The 25,709-nt window shown below is 40.4% G+C and overlaps 1 protein-coding gene across 3 annotated transcripts in view; it reads right to left on the bottom strand.

Annotated features, from left to right (window-relative positions):
* The window catches only part of MTHFD1L (methylenetetrahydrofolate dehydrogenase (NADP+ dependent) 1 like), a 188,306-nt gene that overhangs the window by 57,208 nt on the left and 105,389 nt on the right, over nt 1-25,709 (bottom strand). For all 3 annotated transcript variants that reach the window (XM_077896736.1, XM_077896745.1, XM_077896755.1), the window contains 4 exons: nt 18,155-18,294; nt 11,417-11,458; nt 10,514-10,614; nt 9,791-9,968 (listed from right to left, as the gene is read on the bottom strand). In XM_077896736.1, coding sequence (XP_077752862.1) covers nt 9,791-9,968; nt 10,514-10,614; nt 11,417-11,458; nt 18,155-18,294 — 461 coding nt within the window. The remainder of the gene's footprint in view (nt 1-9,790; nt 9,969-10,513; nt 10,615-11,416; nt 11,459-18,154; nt 18,295-25,709) is intronic.

Below are 25,709 nucleotides of genomic sequence, written 5' to 3'. Positions count from 1 at the left end.
TTGTATTTATGGTAATCCAGGCTCATAGAAGCTGAGTTAGTCCAAGTTAGATAGCATATCTTTCTTGATAAAGTCTAGGAGACCTGTTAGAATTATTAAATTATTATTATTACTTTTAAATATTTTATTTATTTATTTGAGAGAGAGAGCATGCGTGCAAAAGCACAAGTAGGGGAGGGGGCAGAGGGCAAGGTAAAAGCAGACTCCCTGCAGAGCAGGGACCCCCGATGTGGGGCTTGATCCCAGGACCCTGAGATATGACTTGAGCTGAGGGCAGATGTTTAACTGATGGAGCCACCAGGCATCCCTATTAAATTATTTAAGAACTGTTTTTCAGTGAAATAAAATTAATCTAAAAATTCTAGAAAAGCAATTACTTAAAATTTTAAAATATTTTTTTTGTGAGAGGAAAATGGACAAAAAGAAAGTGAACCAGGACACAGGTAAAATAGAATAAAATTTAAAACCAGGGTTAAAAATGAAGCTTCTAGAATCAGAGAAAATGAAGTGTGAAGGTATTACAATATTGTGGCATCTCCTTTTACTTGGAGGTCAAGTTCTAAAGTCAGCAGCCCTGGCTGTTTCTTAGAAGACCCATGAAGACACTAAGCCATACTCTACCATCAATACTCTAGAAATTCTTAAGCCCACAATTGTTGAAGTGTTGGAACACATCCGTGTTTCTTCTGCAGCTATACTGAATGTTCTATTGTTTTAACAAGGCCATAGGCTGAAATTCATAGAAGTTAAGTGATCTTGGGGCTTAAGGAGTGCATTTGTTTCAATGAGCATGGAGTGTTGTACGGAAATGTTGAATCACTGAATTGTACATCTGAAACTAATATGACACGGCATGTAAACTAATTGGAATTTAAATAAAAACTTAAAAATTAAGCTAAGTGATCCTATGCTGTGATACCAGCAAAATGTATTCCAATGCCCATGAAATGTTTAAAGAGAAGGATCAATTAAGAAACTTGTTAGTTGAACAGAAATCTCTGGATACATAGTAATTATGTCAATTTGTATTTTGTATTTTAAATGAGGCATGAATTTTAAATGATCTACAAGTGCAGTTTAGTATAAATGGCCTCTCTGGTACTGAAAAATATAATGTGAAACCATCGAAGTTAATTTATCCTGAGTACACACAAGGTATAAGGGGTTCATGAGGTCTAACATACCTCAGTGTCATGGGAGCATGCTCTTACTGAGAACAACAGACCCTTGTATCTTTGACACAAAGCTTGTCCCTGGCTGGAAACCAGCTCATCTGAGCTCCTAAAGGTGTACGTGCTGACTTCCATGAGCCAGCTCACTGAGGAGCCATCCTGCTGGCTCGTTGGCCCTGAACAACAGTTTAACCCAGAAGACTTCCAGAGGAATCTCGTTCTCTTTAGGCAACCGGGATGTGTGGTGGATATAGCTGGGGTCTGGGAACGGAAAAAATGTTCATTGCCAAAGAATCTCTATTTGTCTACATCAAAGGATGACAAGAAGGAATTCACATGGGTGATCTTTTATACTCTCAGATAGAATGTCACAGCCATGTCAAGGAAGGAACATATAAGAATAGATGATTTTAATGATCTATTCCTACCCAAAATGGGGAAGGGATGATTGTGGCCTGAGCATGTGGCTTTGCCAACACATAACATATTTTTTATGGCAGATGTGTTAATTCTCTTTCAGCAAACCTTGCTGATAAACCTCATGTGTTTGTTTGCATGTACACAAATGCATGCAAGGTGTGGTTTGGGCTCTATTTTCACGTGCAAGGAGCCCCTGTCTCTCTTTCTTGGCTCCTCAGCACAGACTCATAATTTCCCTCATTGATCTACTGGAGGTGTGCTTCCAAAGAAAACACTCTGGGTGTCAAAGTCTCACTGGAAAACACAGTAAACTACAGTTGACCTTTGAACAATGTGAGATTTGGGGCACTAAACACCCCCTCCCACATAGGCAAAAATCCATGATTAAGTTTTGACTCCCTACCTTGCCCCAAACTTAACTACTAATCGCATACTGCTGACCAAAAGCCTTGCCCATAACATAAATAGTTGATTAATACATATTTTGTATGTCACATGTGTTATAGACTGTATTCTTACAATAAAGTAAGCTAGAGAAAAGAAAATGTTATGAAGAGGATCGTAAGAAAGAGAAAATACAGTTATAGGACTGTACCGTATTTACTGAGAAAGATCTGCTCGACTGGACCCACACAGTTCAAACCTGTGTTGTTCAAGGGTCAACTGTACTTTCACGAAAGGAAATAGAAATCATATTTTGATAAAAAATTATTACTAAAACAAGTCCCCAAACTCTCTGATACTGGAGTGACTGAAAGTATGCTGTTTTGAGTGTTTTTCCCATGAAACTCTTAAGTTTGTAGGTTTCTTTTTTGAAGAGGTATGCTGTAAGTGGTACCTTTAATGATAATATCTATGATAATATTCCTTAAAGGCTTGCTTTTTAGGTTGAGAAATAGATACTGTCCCTCCCCAGTGGTCTCCTGTCACCTAAATTTAAGTCAGAAGGTCCGGGTAATGGATGGTGTGGTGGTAGAAGGTGGCTGGCTAACATGTGGTGGCACACTGATAGTTCGTTGCACATCCCTCAGCCTCTCTTGATTGGCCCATGATTTCATTTCATTTTTTAAAAAGATTTTATTTATTTATTCATAAGAGACACAGAGACAGAAGCAGAGACATAGGCAGAGGGAGAAGTGGGCTCCTCGCAGGGAGCCCAATGCAGGATTCGATCTCCAGACCTGGGATCAGGACCTGAGCCAAAGGCAGACACTCAACCGCTGAGCCACTCAGGCATCCCTGGCCCATGATTTTAGATCCAGTAATGCATTTCTGGAAACTTCTATCTTAGTGACATTCCATTTTTCATGTTACAAGAGAGCATTTAAAAGAAATTACAGGAATCCTTGTGGAACACATAAGTGAAACAGTTCTAGACCACTCTTTCTTTCCCGTCAGGTACTATTTCTGGCACCAAGGAAACAAAGCTCGGACAAGTTCTGCCACAATCACAGGGGGCGGAGTAGAATGTGTTGAAGAGGCGGGCTGGTTCTAACAAAAGACTCTGATCTGCTAAGTCCTACCACAGTCAGATGAGTGAGGCAGCCAGCGGGCTGAGGAAGTAATATTCTGAGGCCAAATGAGACTTGACAGAGAACACAGTGGTCAGGGCTGAAACAGAATCTTAGTTAGATGGAGGTGTGAGATGTGTCTGCAGAAGGGTGTGGTTGGGTTAAGGGGAGGCAATGTGGGAATTTGCAGCTGAATCGTGGAAAGGAGGCCAGGGACAAGAGGCTGATGATGGGCTTGAAAGACCAGAGCTGGATCATAATAGAAAGCAGAACATAAGAAAGTGTAGGATTTCTGAATGAGATACCCAACTGTCTGGAAAATATAAGGGGCCGCTTTCTATAGAATACTTCAAACATTCTGTTGCACAGCAAGGGTGGAGAGCTAAAAGGGTCAGTGGGAGCAGGCAGGCCAGGAGTGAGTCTGAAAGAGAGAGGAAAGAGTCAGGGGAGGTTAACGGGCCCAAGAGGGAGATAATGGTAAGGACGGGGCAACACAAATAGAGCACATCCCTTCTCCTACAGGTTTTCTTTTTCTTTCTTTTTCTTTCTTTCTTTCTTTCTTTCTTTCTTTCTTTCTTTCTTTCTTTCTTTCTTTCTTTCTTTCTTTCTTTCTTTCTTTCTTTCTTTCTTTCTTTCTTTCTTTCTTTCTTATTACTGTGAAATATAAAAGACATACAGAGATGTTCATAAATATTTTAAGCTTTAAAATTCTATTAATTATCACCATATACAATGGGAATGCACTTAATGCCCCAGACTATATGTTTAAAAATGGTTAAAATGGGAAATGTTATATTATGCATATTTTTACCAGTTTTAAAAACTATATATACATATATAAGCATTTATACTTTATTTATTTCAAATTTGAGGCTCTAGTTGCAAATGCCTAGAGGCCAATGAAAAGAGAGCTCACGAAACCACTCTAACAGCCGATATGTGTTTAAGTTTGAATTGTTAAGAAACAGAAAACAATTCCTCAGTCACCAACCCAAATACCTCCCCTCAAGCCCTCTGCCTTAAACAGACCAGCAGAAGAGAAAACTCTCCTACATATACAGGCAGTGAAAGTGCAGTAGTTCAGAAATCAGGGATGCTGGCTGCCCTGGGCCGAGTCCTCCCTCCTGGCCAGTCCATAGGTCCGTTTTGATCTCCTTCCATCTAGCCCCCACTGCGATCAAGAGAGTGGCTTCACACAAAGCACAGGAAAGACCTTTTAATAAAAACAAACACTATCCTCTCACTGTCAAGGTTACACCTCGAAATGTTTGCAAGGTTAGAGGAAGGATATATAGATGATTTTCAACCTTAACTCCTGATTTAACAAACAAGATTCAGAGTCGGATTCGCAAGCTGACTTTCAGTGGCCCAGGGCCTTTGCAAAAGTGACTGACTTTTTATTCTATCACTAAGAGCTCCCAGTTCTAATGCAGAAAGAATGCTAAACATCTTCCTTTAATTTGGTGGTGCCTTTCATTCTTGGTGCAATAGGAAACTTGGCTTCTAATTCCTGGTTTCAATCCACTTGAACAGGAAACCAATCCTAGAGCCCAAGACAGTCACCTGAGTTAAATTCTTGAAGGTCAATTCAGGAAAGCCCTCTCTCCTCCTAAAAGTGAATGTGAAGGCCAGCTAACATTGATTGCCAGCTTCCTACATTCCTGCATTTTACTCTGAGACTTTTCATTTGGTCCTCACAGCAGCTCCAGGTGTCAGTATCAGATACTATTTAATAGATAAAAAAAGCTGAGGCTCAGAGAGATGAGTTAACTTGACCAAATTCATATCCATTGTAGGAGGTCCAGTCAAGATTTAAACTTAATTCTGCAGGACCTCAAAACTTTCCCCTTTTAACTCTATGTTTCTCCTTCCATCAAGTGCCCATTTGTTATGGGGCAAGTCTCTCATCTCCAAGCTTCTGCTTCTGCATTTGAAACTCAGAGTTGAGCTCACACACCCCATGGCACTGGAGATGTCCTTGAAGTAACAAATGGAAAGGGATTTGAAAGCTAACAAACCGTAAATACAGATTAGCTTTTCTTTCTGCTATACTATTTTCCTATGTGCTTGTGGGGCTGGAGATATTATATTGGTCAATTGTAAAGATCTATCAAAAGTCATGCTACAAAATGGAAAGTTACAGAGAAGATGACTTCTGGGGACTGTGATCTTCCTAAAGGGTTGTGAGGAAACCATGAATTTAAGTTTAAACATACTCATTCTCACAGGATAAACTTCCTTTGAGCAATTAGGCCACTGTATTTTATTCCCTGCTTTATTCTTATTTTTTTTAACTTAAAAAATGTTTTAAAGATTTTATTTTTAAGTAACCTCTATACTCAATGTGGAGCTCAAAGCCACAACTCCTGAGATCAAGAGCTACACCGAGTGGGCCGGCCAGGTGACCCTCTTTGTCCCTGTTTTAAAAATTTATTATTTGGAATTACTCACCAGCTGCCCCCAGTACCATAATCAGAAGTTGCCTACTTAAAAACAAAAAAGTTGTCTACTCTTGAATTAGAGGCTACTCTGGGGATGCCTGGCTGGCTCAGTCTGTGGAACGTGCGACTCTTGATCTCAGGGTTGTGAGTCAGAGCCCCATGCTGCGTGTGGAGATTATCTAAAAATAAAATCTTTTATGATGAGATGAGCACTGGGTGTTACACTATATATTGGCAAATTGAATTTAAATAAAAAAATAAATTAAATTAAATCTTTTAAAAAAAGAAGCTACTCTGATAAAAAGAGGCACAGAATTGTCCTCTGAAGGACAGTGGCTGCTTAACTCAATTTTCTATGAAGTTCAGCATAGACCTCCCCCTCAAGCCAGAAGTGCAGCTTGTTTCCAACTACCGGCTAATCATCAGAAAGCCTTTAACCCTGTGAGTTGTCCAGCCCCACAGTATTTCTGAGGTCAAGTGTTTCTACTGCGCTCTAGCTGTTCTTCCTTCGGCAGGGGTTTTGAGATGATTCCACTCCCCATCAAAAGCAATCATGTCCTATACTCCTATACTATGTCAAAGGCCTCCAAATGATCTTAGGAGACTTTCTTCTGTAATGCAAGACGGGGGCAGAAATAGGATGCCATCAACCCTGCACGGAAAGCATTCTTGGTGGAATAGTCTGGGGAGTTAGCAGAAGGCACACAGGAGCCCAGTTTGAGCTTTGAAGTAAAGGCAGCAAGGTGATTTATCCCAAGTACTTTATTACTTCTTTTTTCCTTAGGGCAATCCCACACATATCAACCTGCCAAGCACTAAAGGGTTAGTTGTGGGGGAATGAAGAGTTTCAAGAAAACCATGAATTAGTCTGTAAAAGTTCACCAGCACAATACACAAGAAATGAAGAGGTAAGAAACGTTTGAGCCGTGTTACAGACTGCACAAAGGAATAGATTTCTAGACAGGATTATAAATGGTCTTCTATTATCTAAAATCATCTTGCCAATGTGAAGAACACAGCTATTAGGGAGGCAGTACGTAGTGAGCCAGAAGTAGCTATCACTCTTTTTGTTGTGCAGCAATATGCTGAGATGCTGGTTCTTTAATAATTATGCAATCCAAATCTAATTTCTTGTTATAAGAAAAAGGAGAAGAGAATGTTGACAAGTGAGGCAAGACTCCTATCAGACACAGGACTTTGGTCCACATTGTTTTTTTTTTTTTTTCCATGTTGTTATAACCACCACCACCCCTCCCCCCATTTATAGGGAAGCAGACATTTTAACAGCATTATCTCCATGAAGAATGGGAATTCAGAAAAAAAAATTAAAATATCGGGAAGGAAAGGGGTTCATCTTTCGGTTAGTGGGTGTATGAGACAGCATTAACTCAGAAACATTTCTTCTCTTCACCCATCTTCTTTTCACTTGGGATGATTTCCTTGAAAACAGTCCTACTTTGTGAAATCCTTCACTCAAAAACTGCCTTTGCCACTCAGAGTAGGGTGGATCCAGATCAGATGGCAATAGTCTGAGGCTCCTGGAGCAGGCCACGGAGAGTGAGGTCCCGGAGAGTGGTTTGTGAGAGGGCCCGGGTGGGCAGGGAAAGGAAGGAACACAGAACAGCTTGGCTGGCCCCCCACTGAGCTGCCTTCAACCCTCTCAGCACTCGCGCCCACTGCTGGGCTGCAACAAGCTTCTGCTTCAGATCCCAGGGCCAGAGAACTCACTTCTTCTAATTAGACCATTTTTCTTTATGTAGAACCTGGGTCTCCTCCCTCTACTGATCTCCATCTCCTCTGTAACCCAGAACATGCTCGGCTCGTATTCACGACACGGCCTCTCAGCATGACAAAATTTTGTGGGCTAACCATCCTAACTTGGTCCTGAAATTCTTCCGTTCACATACATTTACAGAGTGCCCATGTCCAGCATTTGGCATGGATCCTGTGCTTGTCACTGCCATTCTTCCTCTACAGGTGGGTCCCTTCTTCAAGGAGTAGTTTCCCCACCCTCACCCCCAGTTTTGGACACGGTACTGAATTTCGAAGAACAGAGCCAGATGATTACCTCCAACCTTTTATTTATTTTTATTTTTTATTTTTTTTATGTTTTTAAAGATTTTATTTATTTATTCGTGAGAGACAGAGACAGAGACAGAGAGACAGAGACAGAGACACAGAGGAAGAAGCAGGCTCCATGCAGGGAGCCCAAAGTGGGACTCTATCCCGGGTCTCCAGGATCATGCCCCAGGCTGAAGGCGGTGCTAAACAGCTAAGCCACCGGGGCTCCCCTCCTCCATCCTTTTAGATACCATCTCAGCTCTGCCTCTCTCAGGATATGGGACATTGGGCAGTTATGTAATATCCTTGAACCTTAGTTTCTGTATGCATAAAATGGGGTGAATACCATCAGTTCCTACCCAACGGGAATGCTGGGACTAAAGCAGTTAACATGCACAAGGTGCTCACATGCCTGGCACACAACAAGCCCTCGGTAAGCATGAGGTTTGGCAATATGATTAACATCATGCTCTTGGATGATGTGACTCTGGACTTAGACAATGGTGCTATGTCCTGTCTTTACTTATGCTGTTGGTTTATGCATCTGAGCTGGAAAGAGGTATGATGTTAATGTCTGTAACATCTGAGAGAGCAACAGAATGTGCGAGGGATGAAGGAATGGGAGAAGAAGCAACCAGCTTCAAGGCTGAGAGCTCTGGAAATCATGGGCTATTGATGGGGACAAGTCCAGTAGCCCGAGCTAAAGCCATAAAATTCAAAATAGAGATGTGCAGGTGGGTGCCAAGATGAACTGTGTCAGGTCCTGGGAAGTTCAGATTTTCTGACCAAAAGCTCATTATACAGCTATGTAAAAATGTCTTGGACAATCCAAGAGCTCTATTTCTGGGTGTATACCCCCAAAGAATTGAAAGCAGAGTCTTAAAGAGATATTTTTATACACATGTTCATAGCAGCATTGTTTCTAAGAGCCAAGAAGTATAATTAGCCAAAATGGCCACTGACAGATGAATGAATTGACAAAAGATGACATATAGACATGACAGAAGGAAGGAAATTCTGACATATGCAATAACATGGATGAACTCTGACAATACTCTAAGTAAATGATAGAGACCGAATATTTGGCCCCTACCCCTGCCACCATTTATATGATGAAGCCTAACTGCCAATGTGATCAGTGTTAGGGGACATGGGAACTTTGGGGGCGACTAGGGTGAGGGAATTAGGAGTCTGTGTGTGTGGGTCTTTTGGTGTGATTAGGTCATAAGACTGGAGCCCCCATGAATGAGATTAATGCCCGCATAAAAAATAGACCCTGGAGAGATCATACTTTTCTTCCACTATATGAGGATATAATGAGAAGACAGTCGTACATGACACAGGAAGCTAGCCCCACTAGACATCTGCTTGAGCCTTGATCTTGGACATTCCAGCCTCCCAAACTGCTAGCAATAAACTTCTGTTGTTCATTAGCGACCCCGTTTCTGCTATTCCTCCCAGGGACTGAGATAGTGAATAAACCCGTCATGAAAAAGACAATAACTGGATGATTTCACTTACATGGGATACACAGACCAGTCAGATTCATAGACATAGAGGGCAGAAGGGTGGCTACCAGGAGCAGGAGAGGTGGGAGGGGGGGCAGGAATGGGGAGCTGGGGTTTAATGGGTGTAGAGTCTAGGTTTTGCAAGATGAAAAGAGCTCTGGAGATGGGTGGTGGTTGCACAACAATGTGAATGTACTTAACACTTTTGAACTCTACACCCCAACATGGAAAAGATGTTAAGTGTTAAGTTATGTGTATTATACAATTAAAATATCATACATATAGTTCCAGAAAACCACAACAAAGGATGAGAACCATGGCAGAAATGGACGAAGAAAAGTTGTGCTCATGAATTCACAAGCCTTAAGTTGCTCAAAAGAGCAAGCCCTGAAATGTGTTAGCTAGCTGTCGAACCCTGGCCCCCAAAGCCCCTCTTTGCTGATGCGTGCTCCTGGGAAGGAGAGCACGGCTTTGAGGTCATGGACTCTGGGGCAAGGAGAGCTTCTGCCCTTGGCCTTGGGCCTTGGTCAGGTGGCTCAACCTCTTTCCCCTGCAGTTTCCATATCTGGAGGGTTGTCATGGCCAACAAATGGGACAAGTTGGGCAAAACTCTCAGCACTTGGCCTGGTGCAGTGGAAGGGCAGGAAACGCCACTCTCAACTGCTGTTGGAGCTTACCTGAACATCATACAGGAATCGGAAACGGCTTCCCTTACTGGCAGCTTCTCTCACAGCCCGAGCCAGCTCCACCGTCCCTTTCCCACCGATGGACCAGTGATAGCAGGGGACCGCATCAAAGGCGCCAGCCCGCTTCGCGAGTTCACAAACTAAGTCAATTTCAGCGCGGGTGTCGGTCCTAGTGATGAAAACGTTTGTGGTTTTGCATCTGTATTCATTTAGTGATGTTTTTAAAGAAAGACTAACCGTTTATACAGAACTTTGCTCCCTAACACTGAATATATTTTAAACATCAAAAGTGGTTACATTGTGTTTAATAAATCAGACTTAAAGAAAAGCGGGGGGGGGGGGGGCGGGAAAAAAAGCCTCTCTAACAGGACTCAAATATTTCAAGTTGTTAAGGGTTTTATCGAGAAAAATTCCATAACATAACCCTTTGATCATCCACAGTATTTCAGACAGAAATGCTGGATGGAATTGGAAAAAATAAAAGCCAAGGATATGTTAACTCACTATATAGATTTCATTTCCCATAAACATCTGAGAAACTTCTGTTAAAATGAAACCAACCCAACCCAACCCAAACAAACAAACAGAAGGAGCAGACTTTTTCTCTATAGTTTTAGATGAAGCAGAGAAAGACCAAACACCCTCAAGACACAAATCTAGTTCACAGGGTGGCCCAGCAAGAGGAGTACACTTAAAGGAGGGGGCTTCACTTACTTGAAGACATTCAGAGCCACAATAACAGGAACCCCAAAGAGCTGAGCAATCTGAATCTGCTTCTGAAGGTTACAGCAGCCGTCTGCCACCAGCTGGATGTTCTGGAAGAAAACCAGACCCCCATGTACGCCTCCCACCAAAGCTGCCAAACTCAACTGGCAAGTCCACTCTGGCAGGTTTTGCTTCCATTTTGCTCACTTTACTGTCATAAAAGCTATTAAATAAGACCATAAAATACTTTCTCCTCCAAGAAAAAGTGGTTACAGAAGGAGGAGGCTCATTTTCAAGATAATTTCTGGAATCATTCCGGGTCCAATAGTGTATCGGGGTCTTGAGCCAGGGGGCAGTTTCTGCTGCTGTCCGGTGGCCAGGGCATAAGCAATGTGCTCACACTCTGTAGGCTGGTATACAAGGGGGCACAAGGCCCTGGGGAGGGTGAGAAGCGCTGTCCGGCCATTCCTGGCTCAAAGCCCTGGTGCCACCTGTAGGAGCTAAGAGGTACTGTTGCCAGTAAATCAAAGTTTATTTACCCAAGAGTCCAGTAACTCAAGCAAGTGATAAAGCCAATTATATACACTACCAGAGGCAGATTTTTTGCACACCAGAAGAATATACAGGTATAAGCTTCATATTTGTTTCTGGGCTGGAGACTGAGCTCCTGCTCTGATGGCTGCCAAGAGGACAAGGAATAGAGCATACGTTGCATCATTTCTTAAGAATGAAAAGTTAACTGAATGGATTTTATCCTTCGCTCCCACCTACTTCCTTTTGAATTGCTAGAAAAGCAGTTTTCCAAGAGGCCATAGGTGGAGACTCATTTACGGACTGAAATTCAACTGCTAGCTAATGGTTAACTGCATTTCAATGGTTCTTCACACAAGCCTTCAAGATACCCGCTCTTACCTCCTCTGTATATTCTCTCTTAAGCGGGACACCAGCAGTTACCTGATAAGGAAAGGTAAAAAGGAAGAAAAAAAAAATCCATTAAAATGCTTATTCTGATACTTATTGCTTAAGGGTAAGTAGCTTCATTGGTTAAGTTTCTAGCAGCTTCATAAAATGCATCTGAAGAAGCCCTACTAGATTGCAGTGTTTGTTTCTTGCAGGGGCTAAGGGACTTGTTCTCCTACCCTACCTCTTGCCACATACTGCACCCACCTCCACTCCTGTGCATGGTGCTGACACCCAGCAGATGCAGAACCCCCAGTTCTATTACTTGTCTCCTATACCCACCTTCACTGAATCCAAATATATCCACAAGGGGAAGGGAAACATAGCAGGGAACTCTTTGAGCATATGCCTTTTACTTAACTGTGTCCAGCAGGCTGGGTGTGTTGAAAAGCCCAGATATATTGAACAAACTAGAGCAGATTCAACAAGGGTAATAGGCTCGGAAACTGGCAACCCCCACTCTGGGGGCTTGTTTTTCTTATCTTTTTTAAAAAATAAATGGCAGTAAATTGGCATCACACTAAACACTGAAGTGAGGAAGGCTTATTTATTGTCACTGGGACTTCGGACCACTTTATACTGTTCCTTCTTTTGTTTTTTAAAAAATGCTTACTCTGATAAAGATCTGAAGGAAAACCAAATTGTGGTCACTTTTTGGGAAGGTGCATTTAAAAGGAGAAAATGTGCTTTTAAACCAATAACTGGCAGCCCTAGCTGAACATAACAGTCTTATTGGGAGCTTTTAAAAAACATTGATGTCTGAGTCTCCACCCAGACCAATTCAACCAGGATTTCTGGGAATGAGATCCAGGACCAGTAATACTGAAGAGCTCCTCAGGTGATTCTAATTTGAGACAATATTGAGAAGTTTCTTACTGGTGCCCATTATCCTAGCATAAACAGAACTTCTAATTTGAGTAAAACCTGACTTACACGAGGTGTACCATCACTCTCAATAAATTTTAAATAATGTTAAAGTCATTGCCATTACTTTTCCCCTTTTCGGCCCTATTTCTCACAACAATGTACAGAGTGGCCAGGGCAGTTTAAAGATGAAGAAACTAAAGTTGAGAAAGACAGGTGTCTTGCCTAAGATTACACAGCAAACAAGATGTAGAATGGGGACTTGACTATAACATGGTTCTGAAACCCCAATGTAGCACCTTTCCACGTTGTTTTTGCCTACGGCTTGCTACTTGACACATTTTGATCCATTGAGGATGGATAACTTCCTCCCCTCTTATAGAAGAGGCCTTGAGAATACTGGAAATCCTCTGAAAACAAGGTACCTCTGAGGTAGATTATTTTTTTGTTAGTGTGTGGGAACATAATAATGGATTGTGAGATGGGGTTTTCCAGCATTAGCATGGAATAAAACAGAGTGAACCTTTCAATGAGGACAACTAAATGCTAGATTAAATAAAGAACGGAAGGTATTGCTGAGCTTGCACACATGCAAAGTTCTGTGGAATAAAAAATTAAGCACAGGAAGAATGGATTGTACATAAATGCCAGAAAGTAGAGAGGATTAACAAACCCAAAAGTTGGTTCTTAGAAAGATAATAAAATTGATAACACTCTCGTAAGACTTTTTTTTTTTAAAAAAGGAATGAAAACATAACCACACATGCTGGAGATAGAACAGATACTATGATCAACTTTATACCAACACATTTAAAAACAGAGAGAAATTCATACAGGTATAATTTTTATTAGAATTCTTTTAAGAAGAAAGAGGAAACAGTTTAGATTTACGGTTTTAGGTTTACCTAAACTGTTCTAGTCATTAAAAAATTAAATTTGGAGTTAAAAATCTACCCTGCACCAGAGTAAGCCACCAGCCTACCTATTATTATAGGTGAATTCTTCCTGTCTTTAAATAAACAGATTATTCTAATGTTACAAGATCCCTTATATAGAGTGTATCAAACAGAGGGAATCCTACCAGTTTATTTTAGGCTCACATCCCACTCATAAATATAGATGCAAAGATGCTACTTAAAATATTAGGAAACTGATAAGCAAATTTTAGTTGTTCATAAAAAATATATCCCCAAGTTAGATTTAGTCTAAGAATGCAGGTTCATTTCATATTGGAAAGTTTAGTATAATGTGTAATATTAATAGATTAAAGAGATAAAAACACATCTCAATAGATGAAGAGCATTATTCAACATTTATTTGGAAAATAAGACAAAATAAGAATAGAAGCCAATTTCTCTAATTTGATAAAAAAAAATACTACAAATCTATAGAAAAATCATATGTAGTGAAGTATTAAATGTATTCTCGTTCAGAACAGGATAACAAAAGGAGGCCCATTGTTACACCCCTATCTAATACTGCATTGCCAACCAGAAAGAACTGGTCAGTGACAAGAAAATAAAGTATAAAGATTAGAAAGGAACAAACAGGGCAGTCCCGGTGGCCTAGTGGTTTAGCGCCGCCTTCAGCCCGGGGTGTGATCCTGGAGACCCGGGATCGAGTCCCACATCGGGCTCCCTGCGTGAAGCATGCTTCTCCCTCTGCCTGTGTCTCTGCCTCTCTCTCCCCCTCTGGCTGTGTCTCTGCCTCTCTCTCTCTCTCTGTGTCTGTCATAAATAAATAAATAAAATTTTTTTTAAAAAAAAAGGAACAAACAGAACTGTCATTTTTTCTGACATGATTGCCCAATGGAACTCTAAAGTGTCTACAAAGTAAATTAGTACAATTAATAAGATGATTTTACGGTCACAGGGATGTAGTGTACAGCCTAGTGACTATTGTATTGCATACTGAAATTCACTGAGAGTAGATCTCTTTTTTTTTTTAAAGATTTTATTTATTTATTTGAGATAGAGAGAGAGAGAGAGAGAGAGAGAGAAGCAGGCTCCCCACTGATGTGGGGCTCAATCATGGGATCATGACCTGAGCTGAAGGCAGATGCTTAACCGACAAGCCACCCAGATGCCCCGAGAGTAGATCTTAAAAGCCCTTGTTGCAAGACAATTTTTGTAACTATGTATGGAGACAGATGTTGACTAGATTTGTGATTCTCCTGTAGCATACAAATGTCCAATCATTGTTTTACACCTGAAACGAATATAAGATTTTGAGTCAATTACACTTTAACTTAAAAAAGTCAGTGGATACAAAAATATATAAGAATTCAGAAGTAACCTGTTAAACTACAAAAATATAAAGTATATAGTAACAAATCCATAAAAAGATGGAGAAGCCCTTTGTGAAATGAGATGTAAATCATTATTAAAATACACTTAAGAAAACCCAAAATCAGTGAAGAGGTGTCCCATCAGCTTAGAGGGCAACCTGTCAAATATCCCTAAATTGACTATTGATATAATGCCATTCCAATAAAAATCCTGAAAAGATTCTTTATAGAACTTTATGATCGAATTCTAAAATAAATATGGAAATGAAAAGGACCAATAACAGGCCAGGTATGCATGAAGAAATAGAACAACCTGGTGGAGTTCACCATAAAAGCTATCAGTGTAGCACAGACACAATTATATGTAAATAGATCAGCAGAACCGAAAACAGATCCCAGAAAAAGACCTACACATATATGGAGAACCAATTTATTATAAAGTAGGCTTAAAGATCAGATGGAGGGAGGGACTATTTAAATAAATGGTACTATGCTAATTCGTTATTAATATATAAAAAAAGAAAATTAGACCTGGTGATTGCACCATACATGATAATCAGTAGCAATGGGTGTGATGGTTAATTTTAAGTGTCAGCTTGTGCCACAGGGTGCCAGAGAGTTGGTTGAACATTATTCTGAGTATTTCTGTAGGGTGTTTATGGATGAGAATAACATTTAAATTGGTGGATTGTGAGTTAAAACAGACCCATGCCCTACCCTCCCATGCCCCCTCGCCTCGCCCCCTATTGTGTGGGTGGGCTATATCCAATCAGTTGGCCCTAATAGAACAAAAAGATTCTGTGCAAGAAAAATTCTCTAGCAACTGCCTTCTGAGTGGGGATGGAACTGGATCATCAGCCCTCCTAAATCTCCAGCCTGCTGACCCACTCGGTAGATTTTGCCAGCCTCCATAGATGTGTGAGCCGATTCCTTAAGATAAATCTCTTTTTACATAAATACACATTGTATCGGTTCTTTACACAATGTATTTAAAGAATTAATTATAAAGGGATATCGAGATCCATAAGAGTAACAATATTAGTTCCTGCACTACAGCATGAATGGTCAGTACTTTGAAAGACAGGATATGAATTTAAAATTATTGGGGCTAAAATGGGCAAGTTCAAGAGTGACAGGATTTTCCACTGCACATATTATGGAAAAAAAACAAGCTGAATAAACATAAGAGGCCACCATGGTTATTTGTGTAATGATATCCAAAGGAAGTAGAAATTATAATGGATCAAAAACATTATCATAGAGTTGTTTCAAATAAGAAGGAAAGACACGGAGATGGATAATTCAGAGTATAGGATTAAGAAGACGAGAGTTAATTTATTATTTTATTTTGTTGAAAACATTTCCTGGATACAGACTCTACATTAGGCAGAGGGAAACCCTAATTAGGCATTAGGGATACTCATATTAATAAGACATAGTCCCCGATCTCAAGGAATTCAGAGTAGAGAGACACACATATAGACATTGATAAAGCAATGTGATACCGAAGGCTCTTCTGGAGCTCAGGAGAGGATTACTAAACTTTCCCAGGCTTCCCAATCCTTTCCTTCTATCATCCTCCACCCAGATGTGCGCCTACCACACATGAGCCCTGTTATAATCACTGGGCTGGAACCATGATGTGAAGTGGAAGACATGCAAAAGAGTAAAGTCAGAGGGAAAAGCAACCAGTGTAAAACAAGTGCATTCATTAATATAAACTAAAATAGGATTATGAATCATGTAGAGAATTTTTATGGAACAGATAGGAGAGTATGGAAAAACACTCAACTAAAACTCAAGAGACCTTGAGTCTGCTTAGTCTGGATGATACAAAGCAAATCACCAAATCCTTCTGCTAGCTTAGTCATTTCATCTTTACAAGGACTGAGCCAGACTCAGACAATCTCTAAGCCCTTTCCAATATCAAAGCCCTTTGATTTTATAACTTTTGGGGTACAAAACAGGGAGGGAGAATTTCAAATGCATCTTACAGAAGCAGAAATAGTTTTTTGAAAATGGAAATTGGTATACAGATTCAAAATCTAAAGTTAAGGAGTTATTGTAGCAATAAGTGGCGTTTTGAACAAAATCAGAATTCTTTAGGATCTACTGCTTAATTATATCTGTTGTGTCAATCTTGAATTTGAATTAATGATGCAGCTTTAGGCTACAGTGAACTACTCAAGTATTTGGTATTACTAGTGGATTTGGGACTCAGAAAATATTTACCCTTCATTAATGCTCAGCTCTGCCTGGTGGACAGAGAAGGGAATTTGGTTCTAAATCTCAGACTTGGGAATCCCTGGGTGGTTCAGCAGTTTAGCACCTGCCTTCGGCCCAGGGCGTGATCCTGGAGTCCAGGGATCGAGTCCCATGTCAAGGGATCGAGTCCCATGTCAGGCTGCCTGCATGGAGCCTGCTTCTCTCTCTGCCTGTGTCTCTATCTTTAAAAAAAATAAAAAATAAACTTGAGACTTCGGATCTGGTTCTCTGTAGGCCTGATCATACTGTCTTACATTCCCTGAACTGGTTGAACCTCAAATCCCTTATCTATAAAATGGGATAAAATAATGTCAGTCTTTTCTAGGACAAAGAATTGCTAAAATGGTTATACAACGTATTTCATGATCAGAGATGTATTCCATAATGGCAAAAATTTTATTTGTTCCTGCTGTGTAATGATCATTGATTATGTGACTTCCGTGAACATAGTATTACCAATTAAGCAATCAGATTTGGTAGTTTGTCTAATACAACAATAGTATAAATGATAACAACGCTCCAACTTAATTTTACTTCAAAGGTGATTATTCAGTATAACATTTCTTATTCTCCCCTTGGGGAAAAAAACTTAAAATGAAAAAAGAAAAACATTACATCATTTCTGTGGAAAGGAAAAAATTTTCTTTCAGATGTACATGAATTATGTATATAAGACAGGTTAATATCAAAAGTCTATAAAAAATGTTAATAGGGTGTCTTCAAAACAAAGCTCTTTTAGAAATAATCCAGTGCTATAACAGAGCTATAAAGTGAAATCAGAATAAGTAGAAACAGAAGGAAAATAGTTCTAGATGAAACTTGATGAGACAAAAAAAAAAAAAAAAGAAAGAAAGAAATTTGATGAGACACTGCATCAGTGAACCAAAAAACTATCTGTACAAACACTGAAAAACCTCACCCACAAATGCCATCACTGTAATCCTTTATGTTCTCTGCTCGGGAACAAGAGCCTCCATACTCCTATCAACGTGGGGTTAGAAAATGTTGACCCGAGTTTCAGACAGAAATCTTAGGACTAAAAAGTAGTCATATTATACTCTTTTCCAAAATACTGCTGACAAATGACTTTGTAAGTGTTACCATTGATTTGAATTTATCAAATGGTAAGTGCCTTATAATGGTGATTTGTAAAAAAACAGAGGTATTAAAAAAAAAATCACAGCTATGCAGCAGGTTTAAAGGCTTCAAATGAGAAATTCTGCTTCACCTTCATTTTAAAATGTGTTTTACCGGGAAGGAAATATGAGACTTACGCTTGGCCCGCCTCCATGCATCTTCAGAGCTCGAACCGTTGCCACCAGCACAACCGCATTCGGCACCAAGCCAGATGCTCGGCACTTGATATTGAAAAATTTCTCCATTCCAATATCAGCACCAAAGCCAGCTTCAGTTACTGTGGAGAATCAAGGTGGAAACTTGTGATCATTTTCTCAAAACAAGAGCAAGTTCTGGCCATTGTTGGTACGACTCAGGTTCAAAGTGAAGTTTAAATTCCCCACCACATCCATGTTATTTCACGGTATTGCATCTTGTTCATATGCTACGGTAAACTCATTTTCCTGTCATCATAGAAAATGCTCCACTTGCCTATGTTCTCTACAAAGATGGCTCTCCCCCTTGCTTTAGACCACCATGCCTTAAGGATTCACTGCCAAGGCCAAGATTCCTCTCCCAGTAGGGACACTCAAAGCAAAGTGTTTCTTACCACAGGTGAGATTGTCAACTTTTTAACTGGGTTCTAAATTGTACCAAAGGACATTGCTAGCATAATTACCATAGAAGAGCCTTCTTACGTCTTATAACATGCACGGTTCTAAATCATTTTATTTAACCCACCTAGTCATTTCTGTTGATTGACAAAATTCAAGTTTGTTAAGTGGCTTAAGATTCATCCTCAGGCTTGATAAGATAGCATCTTTATTCCATAAGCACAGATGACATTTATTTTTAGCCATCTCCTTTGCTGCCCCCAAATTGCTAGAAATGTTACTGTAGAGGTAGGGATCCCTGGGTGGCGCAGCGGTTTAGCGCCTGCCTTCAGCCCAGGGCGCGATCCTGGAGACCCGGGATCGAATCCCACGTCAGGCTCCCGGGGCATGGAGCCTGTTTCTCCCTCTGCCTGTGTCTCTGCCTCTCCCTCTCTCTCTGTGACTATCATTTAAAAAAAAAATGTTACTGTAGAGGTAGCTGAGAGAGTACTAGATACTACTAATGACTGACATGTGGTCAGAAGCATCATTTCCACACACAAAGGAGAGCTCTAGGATGGGCAGCACTAGCATCATGCATTTTAACAAGATCCCCAGGTGAGACGAATGCCCATTAAAGTTTGAGAAGCAAACTCAAGGGAAAGAATAATAAAAATGTAATAGGAAGTAAAAATTTATGAAATATGCACTATGTATTGACATTTCAACCAAGGCCATAATTTATGGCAGAGACAGGAACTGGCAGTAAAACAATTTACTAAGATAAAATCAAAACATTTAAAAATGTGAACGACTGAAGATATTGTCTTGAGCAGTCACCAAATGCGCACATTTTAACAAGAATTAAGAAAATAAAATCATGAAGTGTCCCATGTAATTTTGTAGTTTGCTCCTTTACTTTAAAATTTTTAGTTTTCTCGCTGTACTGCAAACTTCCAAAATTTATGCTTGTAAGTAGTAACTTATAATTTTGTTAGGTTGATGTATCAAGATTTACTAAATTGTTCCCCCTGTTATTAGACATTTGGGCTGTTTCCAATATAAATAATGCTGCAAAATATCTGTGCATATGAGATTTAACCTCTCTAAAATTATATTCTTGGAATAAATTCCCAAGGGTGAGAGCATGGTGCCAGAGGATGTAAAAAATTTTTATAACTGTTGTTATGCTTTTGACAAACTGAAAAGTATTTCTTTAAAAATATTCAATTTGGAATGAATTTAGCTATAAAGTAACTTATTCCTTTATTTTCTTTCCTTTGAATAAGTGATATAGCAGAATGAGCTACAGAAGTAAAAGACATTCCTTTTTACACACTATTTGGGACAATTCTAGTGATTTCATTAGTGGTGGTCAAATCCAGAGAAGATCATTGACAGTAACAATCCCTATCTCAGTGGTACTCCTGGTAAAAGCAGTGGTGACTTTGGCATAGTAGTGGCATAGAGGACCCCAGAAGAGGAATGTTCAGTTAATTTTGTCAAAGGTCATTATAGAGTGGGCTCCCATCAGGGGAAAGGTGACATCCTACCGATTAGTATCAGACAGACCGGGTCCAGTCTGGATCCAGACCAGAGAGCTGTGCATATGAGCTGTCAACTGAACAGTAACAACCAAAAGGTAAACCTATTTGAATCTCAATGTCCCCATTTGACTTGTTGGGAGAATTAAGTCAGATAGTACATCAAGTACTCCATTATTGCTTTATGGTATATACTGGGAGCTCACATAAATGGTCCGCATCATCATTACCCAAGAGAACAACCCTCCCATGAATTGATTATACTCAATTCTTTAGTATCTGTTGAATTCCTGCTATGTCCAGGCATTTTTCTCAGGGCAGTGGCTCAGTGATGTGAGGATTAGGATCCCTCATGTCAAGCTCTCCAGGGACCTGGGGGCAGAGACCGTCTGACATTGGACTGGAGAGAAGGCAGGTGCAGTGCATGGGGAGGAATGGATGTTGCAGGGCAGGCTTGGAGAATGGTGACAATGGAGTCAGGCTCTGAGGGACACTAGGACTTCTCCAGGCAGAGAAGTAAGGAGTTGGGGGTGGAGGGAGGGAGGGAGGTTAGGGAGGAGCAAAGAGATTCTCAGGTAAAGGAGAGAGCAAGAGCAGACATCAGCTTGTGAAGATGAAGAGAAATGATCCATACTGACTGGAGAAGTCTATTACCTCAACCAACATGACTTGTTCTCTGATCAGTACTGAGGAGTAGGGATTCAAGTAACAAAGTTGTGTATGTGGGTTTTTTTTCAATGCCATTATATTTGAAAAACTGCTTAATATCGCCCTATGGATGGAAGTAGATTTTTCTGTGCAGTGTTTGGTGCAAAGTCTTTCCAATTGGATGCCTGTTTCCACCTGAAGCTCCTCTCTTAGACTAAGCTCCAAGAGACTGATGCTGCCAGACACACAGTAGGCACTGGATGAATGGGTTCATCTCTAAAACAAATAAACAAAAAGAGGGAGCAGGAGAATAGCAAAGTTTTATAACACCTGGTCACAAATCTATTAATAGCACAGATCATTTATAATCATTTCACTCCCCTGAAAAGGTGCAAGCTCAAGTTTACTTCAGAAACCATCTCTTCTCTTCTTTAAATTTCACACAATGTAGTCACCATGCTCTCCGATCTTCATTGGCTCACTCTTGCCTCACAGAAAACATCCAAGTTCCTTATCACAAAAATGAAGACCACCCAATGTTACGTCAAGCACACACCCATGTCCATCTTCACTCTGCCTGAAGTTCTGTGCTTTACTAATATCAAACTTCCTGTAGAGCCCGTACATACTATGTTTGTCATATCCGACCCTCCTCCAGATAGGAACAACTGGAATGTTCATCTCTCCTAAATGCATTGTCCAAGCCTTCGCTCAGATGCTCCAGAAGCTTGCCCTGATCCTCTCAGGGAGAGCTGGCTTGCTCTCCTGCCCCTCTTGGCCCTCTGGTTTGCTCCTTCACCAGGCCCACATCGATCTCTTCATGCAGCGTCCCAATTAGACTTATGTGTCATCTCCTACTCAGAGGACAGTGACTATGTCTTACTTATCTTAGTATGCCCAGTACTTGTCACGGTACCTGGTGCACACAAATTATTAAAGATATGAAGAAACTAGCAGAGTGGGATTCAGAGCCAGTGGTGATCAAGTCAAGGCCATCGTTCAGTGAAGACAGGTAGACACAAAAAATAAAATTAACCAATTAAAAATGTTTTCATACCTCCCTGTCATGCTTCCTTTTTCCCAGAAGTAGCAAAACAGTTTTAATAAAGGTATAAATGTCATATGTGATAAAGGTATGACCACTGCAAATGTCTACATGGGCTTGCTAATAAGCTTAATTTCATATTTTAAGAGATAAATTGAAAAAAAAAAAAAAAGGAGTAACAAAGAGAACTGAAGTTGGGGAAGGAAACAGGATACAGTTATAAAGGTCCAGGGGCTGTGGCTTCCAAATGTAAAGGAAATACAGGGTGCAAGCAATGTGTTGAAAACAGAAGAAAGTGCCAGATTCTCACACTTTGCAGACTGTCCTGAAATATGTATGGCATGGAATCATTTCTATGTTGTTTTCAAATACTGGGCTGCTAAGGAAAACAGTGGGGAAAAGGTGTGCTGGTGCACAATCGCGAATCCCACAAGTAAGGACCACATAATAAAATGACATCAACAAGTACTGGCTTGGAAATGGACAGTGTGCGGTGCTATGTATCTGTGTCTTGCACGTCAGTGGGTCTTGATGTGAGCAGGGTATGAGCCATTCTATTTCCCAGGCACTCCCTGAGAATTGTCAACAGAGAAAACCTGTTAAGTTTTCCTAGTGATCTGAAATAAGCAATTCAGTCACCTATCATATTTGCTGCTTCTGATAAATTTTAAAAGATGTACATGCTAAAGAATTACTTAATGTTGATTTTAATAGGCACCTCTTCTTGAGTCATGAAGCAAGGATATTTACTATGACTTTGCATTCTGGATAAACACATAATGTAGCGTTGTGAAAGCTGCATATTTAAAAAAGCTTGCAAGAAAATGTTTCCAAGTGCAACAATCATTTGTCTTGGCAATCTCTTTTTTTTTGGGGGGGGGGGAGGTGGGGTGGTCACAACTAGTCAACTTACAACATGAAGGAAAACAGGAAACTGATACTTTTCTGTGTAAGCACAGAAGCTGTTAGGTCGTGATTTGGTAGCATGGCTTGATTCAAACTTTATAGCCCATAATGTGTTCATAAAGGAAGTGTGCATGGGTCCGCATTGGGAAAGGACTGGCTGTTTGGACAAAAACTGTTCGCACTTTCACAGGAAACAGAGCTCAGGGTTCAGGTGGAGAGTAAAAACCAATGCTGGACAACCAAGTGGTTTGCTTTCTGTGATGCTCTACGATTGCATCCTGAGTAACTGTGTACCAAATGAACATAAAAGATGACAAAACATGACTGGCAGGCACATATTGTCTATGAGATTCTTCGATGAGGCAGAGAGATGATTTTTATATGTCAAATTGTCCTATCATGTGTCCCATTTGCAGTACACATGCGCTGAAGATTTTAATCACAATGAGGACTCAGGTAAGCAAGCACCAATCAGCTAAATTAAAAAACAAACATTCACATCACCATCTCACAGGTGGGACCTAAAAATCATGGTTTCATAAAATTCTAGAGCTCTGAGGGAACTAGCCTCCTCAGGGTTCATATGTGCCTGGCAAGTTTCCTTCCTGGGATACTGTTGCAGGTCCCTCTGATGCTCACCTCAGCACTTTCCTACCTGCTCTACATGCTCTCTGCCTCTTCGCATTCTATTTAAAAGCAGCTTTTAATTAAACACCTGCATCTCAGAATTAAGGAAAATCTTATTTTCTCTCATTTAATAATTACTGAACCTCTATTATTTTGCCTGGCTCTTATGTACCCATGTCTCATTAGTGAGGAAATAGTACATTTTTTTAAAAAAGATATTATTTATTATTCATGAGAGACAGAGAGAGGTAGAGACACAGGCAGAGGGAGAAGCAGGCTCCATGCAGGAGCCCGATGTGGGACTCGATCCCGGGCCTCTAGGATCAAGCCCTGGGTCAAAGGCAGGTGCTAAACCACTGAGCCACCCAGGCGTCCCGAAATAGTACATTTTTAACATGGCAAAGATCAGAAATATTAATTACCTAATTAAAAAGGAACATCTTTCTGACCTTTCCCCTTTTACATTTTCTTGCTTGAATTCCCCCTATTATTTTAAAATTTTAATTTCTTTACCGGTACATAGTAAATTTGAATCCAAGTGTTTCACATCTACTTCTTTAAAAAAAAATGTTTTTAAAATTTAAATCCAATTTAGTTAACATATACTGCATTGTTTCAGGGGTAGCACATTTATTTCTGAATGGTCTCAAGCTTTAGTACATTTACTGAATCCATTTCTATGTAATCACAGACCTTAAAGGTAGATCAGTGGTTCTCTAATGAGGGGTAGATTATGTTCCCCACGGGACATTTGGCAATGTCTGCAGTCATTTTTGGTTGCTGTAATCAGCATCTTGTAGGTAGAGGCCAGGGATGCTGCCAAACATCCTACAATGGACAAGACAGTCCCCTCACCAGTACTCCCTCCACAAAAACCCTCTAAAACTAGAATTATCCACCAAAATAACAACAGAGGTTGATACTACTGTGGTTCAAGCATGATGAAGGAGACTTATGCTTTCTAGATACTCTTCCTGAGAATGTTACAAATAGGACAACATAGGTGGTAGCAATGATCAGTCTTACTGTCAGGAACAAATACATATGATGGGGAAAGCTATGGTAATTAGAGACTGGGCATGAGAAAGGCACAGAACTAACATTCGCTAAAGCACTGCCTATGTGCCAGGCAACATACTTGACACTGTCTGTCTTGTTTTTCTCTCCAACGCCCATGAGGGACCTTTACCTGCCACATAGGCTTGTGAGGCTAACGATAAACAGTGCTTCCCAAGCTCATATAGCTATATGGGATGGAGCCTGGGTTGAAAACATGGCCCATCTGACCACAGTCTATGCCAGTGTCCCATGCCCCTGCTGTCCTGTCGATGAGTCAACTAATCAGCAGCAATTTCTCCAGCAGAACTGCTTGGTGGGTTGTATTTCCACCGACAGTCTTGACTGCTTGTACTTCAATATTTTGGTATAGGAATTCTTTTCCTGAACTCTGACAGGTGTGTCCAGACTTGTTTCTAATTGCAATATGGATTGCATAACAGAAAGTATGTAATCTGGAGTCTTCTTCATTATGATAATGTTTTTTTGTTTTTGTTTTTGTTTTTGTTTTTTGTTTTTGTTTTTGTTTTTTAAACTGAATTCATAAATTTGTTTTCTCTCTTGGAGCAAATAATCTAAGGATTATGGAACACAGTACTCTTTCACTTCTTGGTCTATGTGCCAACTGTGCCAAGTCCTGGATAGCAACAGGGAGTCTATGGGTAGACAAGGACAGAGCTCCCAGAAATGAATCTTTCCGGACCAGTTCCACTGGGCTTGGTACCCAACGCATCAACAGGCCACAGGCAGAGAACCCTTGCTTGGCCACCTAGCCTCCTGAGAACCAAACGGTCCCCTTCCGTGGGGCAAGTCAGAACCCTAGACTTGACTTCCCAGCCTCCTCTAGCCAGCCATCTGCCTTCCCATGACTCACTGGGGAAATGAATGACGCCAACGCTCTTGTACGTTCCTGTCCTCACTATGTATACACGGTGGGAGAACAGGGAACAACTGCTTTAGATTTAAGATTCTTTTTTGCTTTTACCTTGAGGAAACCCCACCTTGGACTCTAAACTGAGGCACCACGATCATTTTTCCCGGAGTTTCTGGCTACTTGATATGCCTGATGTTGTCATAAGAATCAATAATGGAATTTCTACCTGCTGTGTAACCAAGGGGCCCTTTATTCCATGTGTACTCAGATCTGAAGATCAAAACCTTCAGATTTCATAGCCACTTTATAATGGCAATAATTTTTGTCTTTATCATACATGTAAAAACAGAGGTATCAAATATACGACATACTGAGTTCCCCATGACTTTTGGACATGAACTTCAGTTTATGGACTTGAGA

This window comes from Canis aureus, chromosome 1 (assembly GCF_053574225.1).
Source record: "Canis aureus isolate CA01 chromosome 1, VMU_Caureus_v.1.0, whole genome shotgun sequence".
Lineage (NCBI taxonomy): Eukaryota > Metazoa > Chordata > Mammalia > Carnivora > Canidae > Canis > Canis aureus.
The sequence above is the reverse complement of the archived record's forward strand: the minus strand, read 5'-3'. Positions and strand labels throughout refer to the sequence as shown.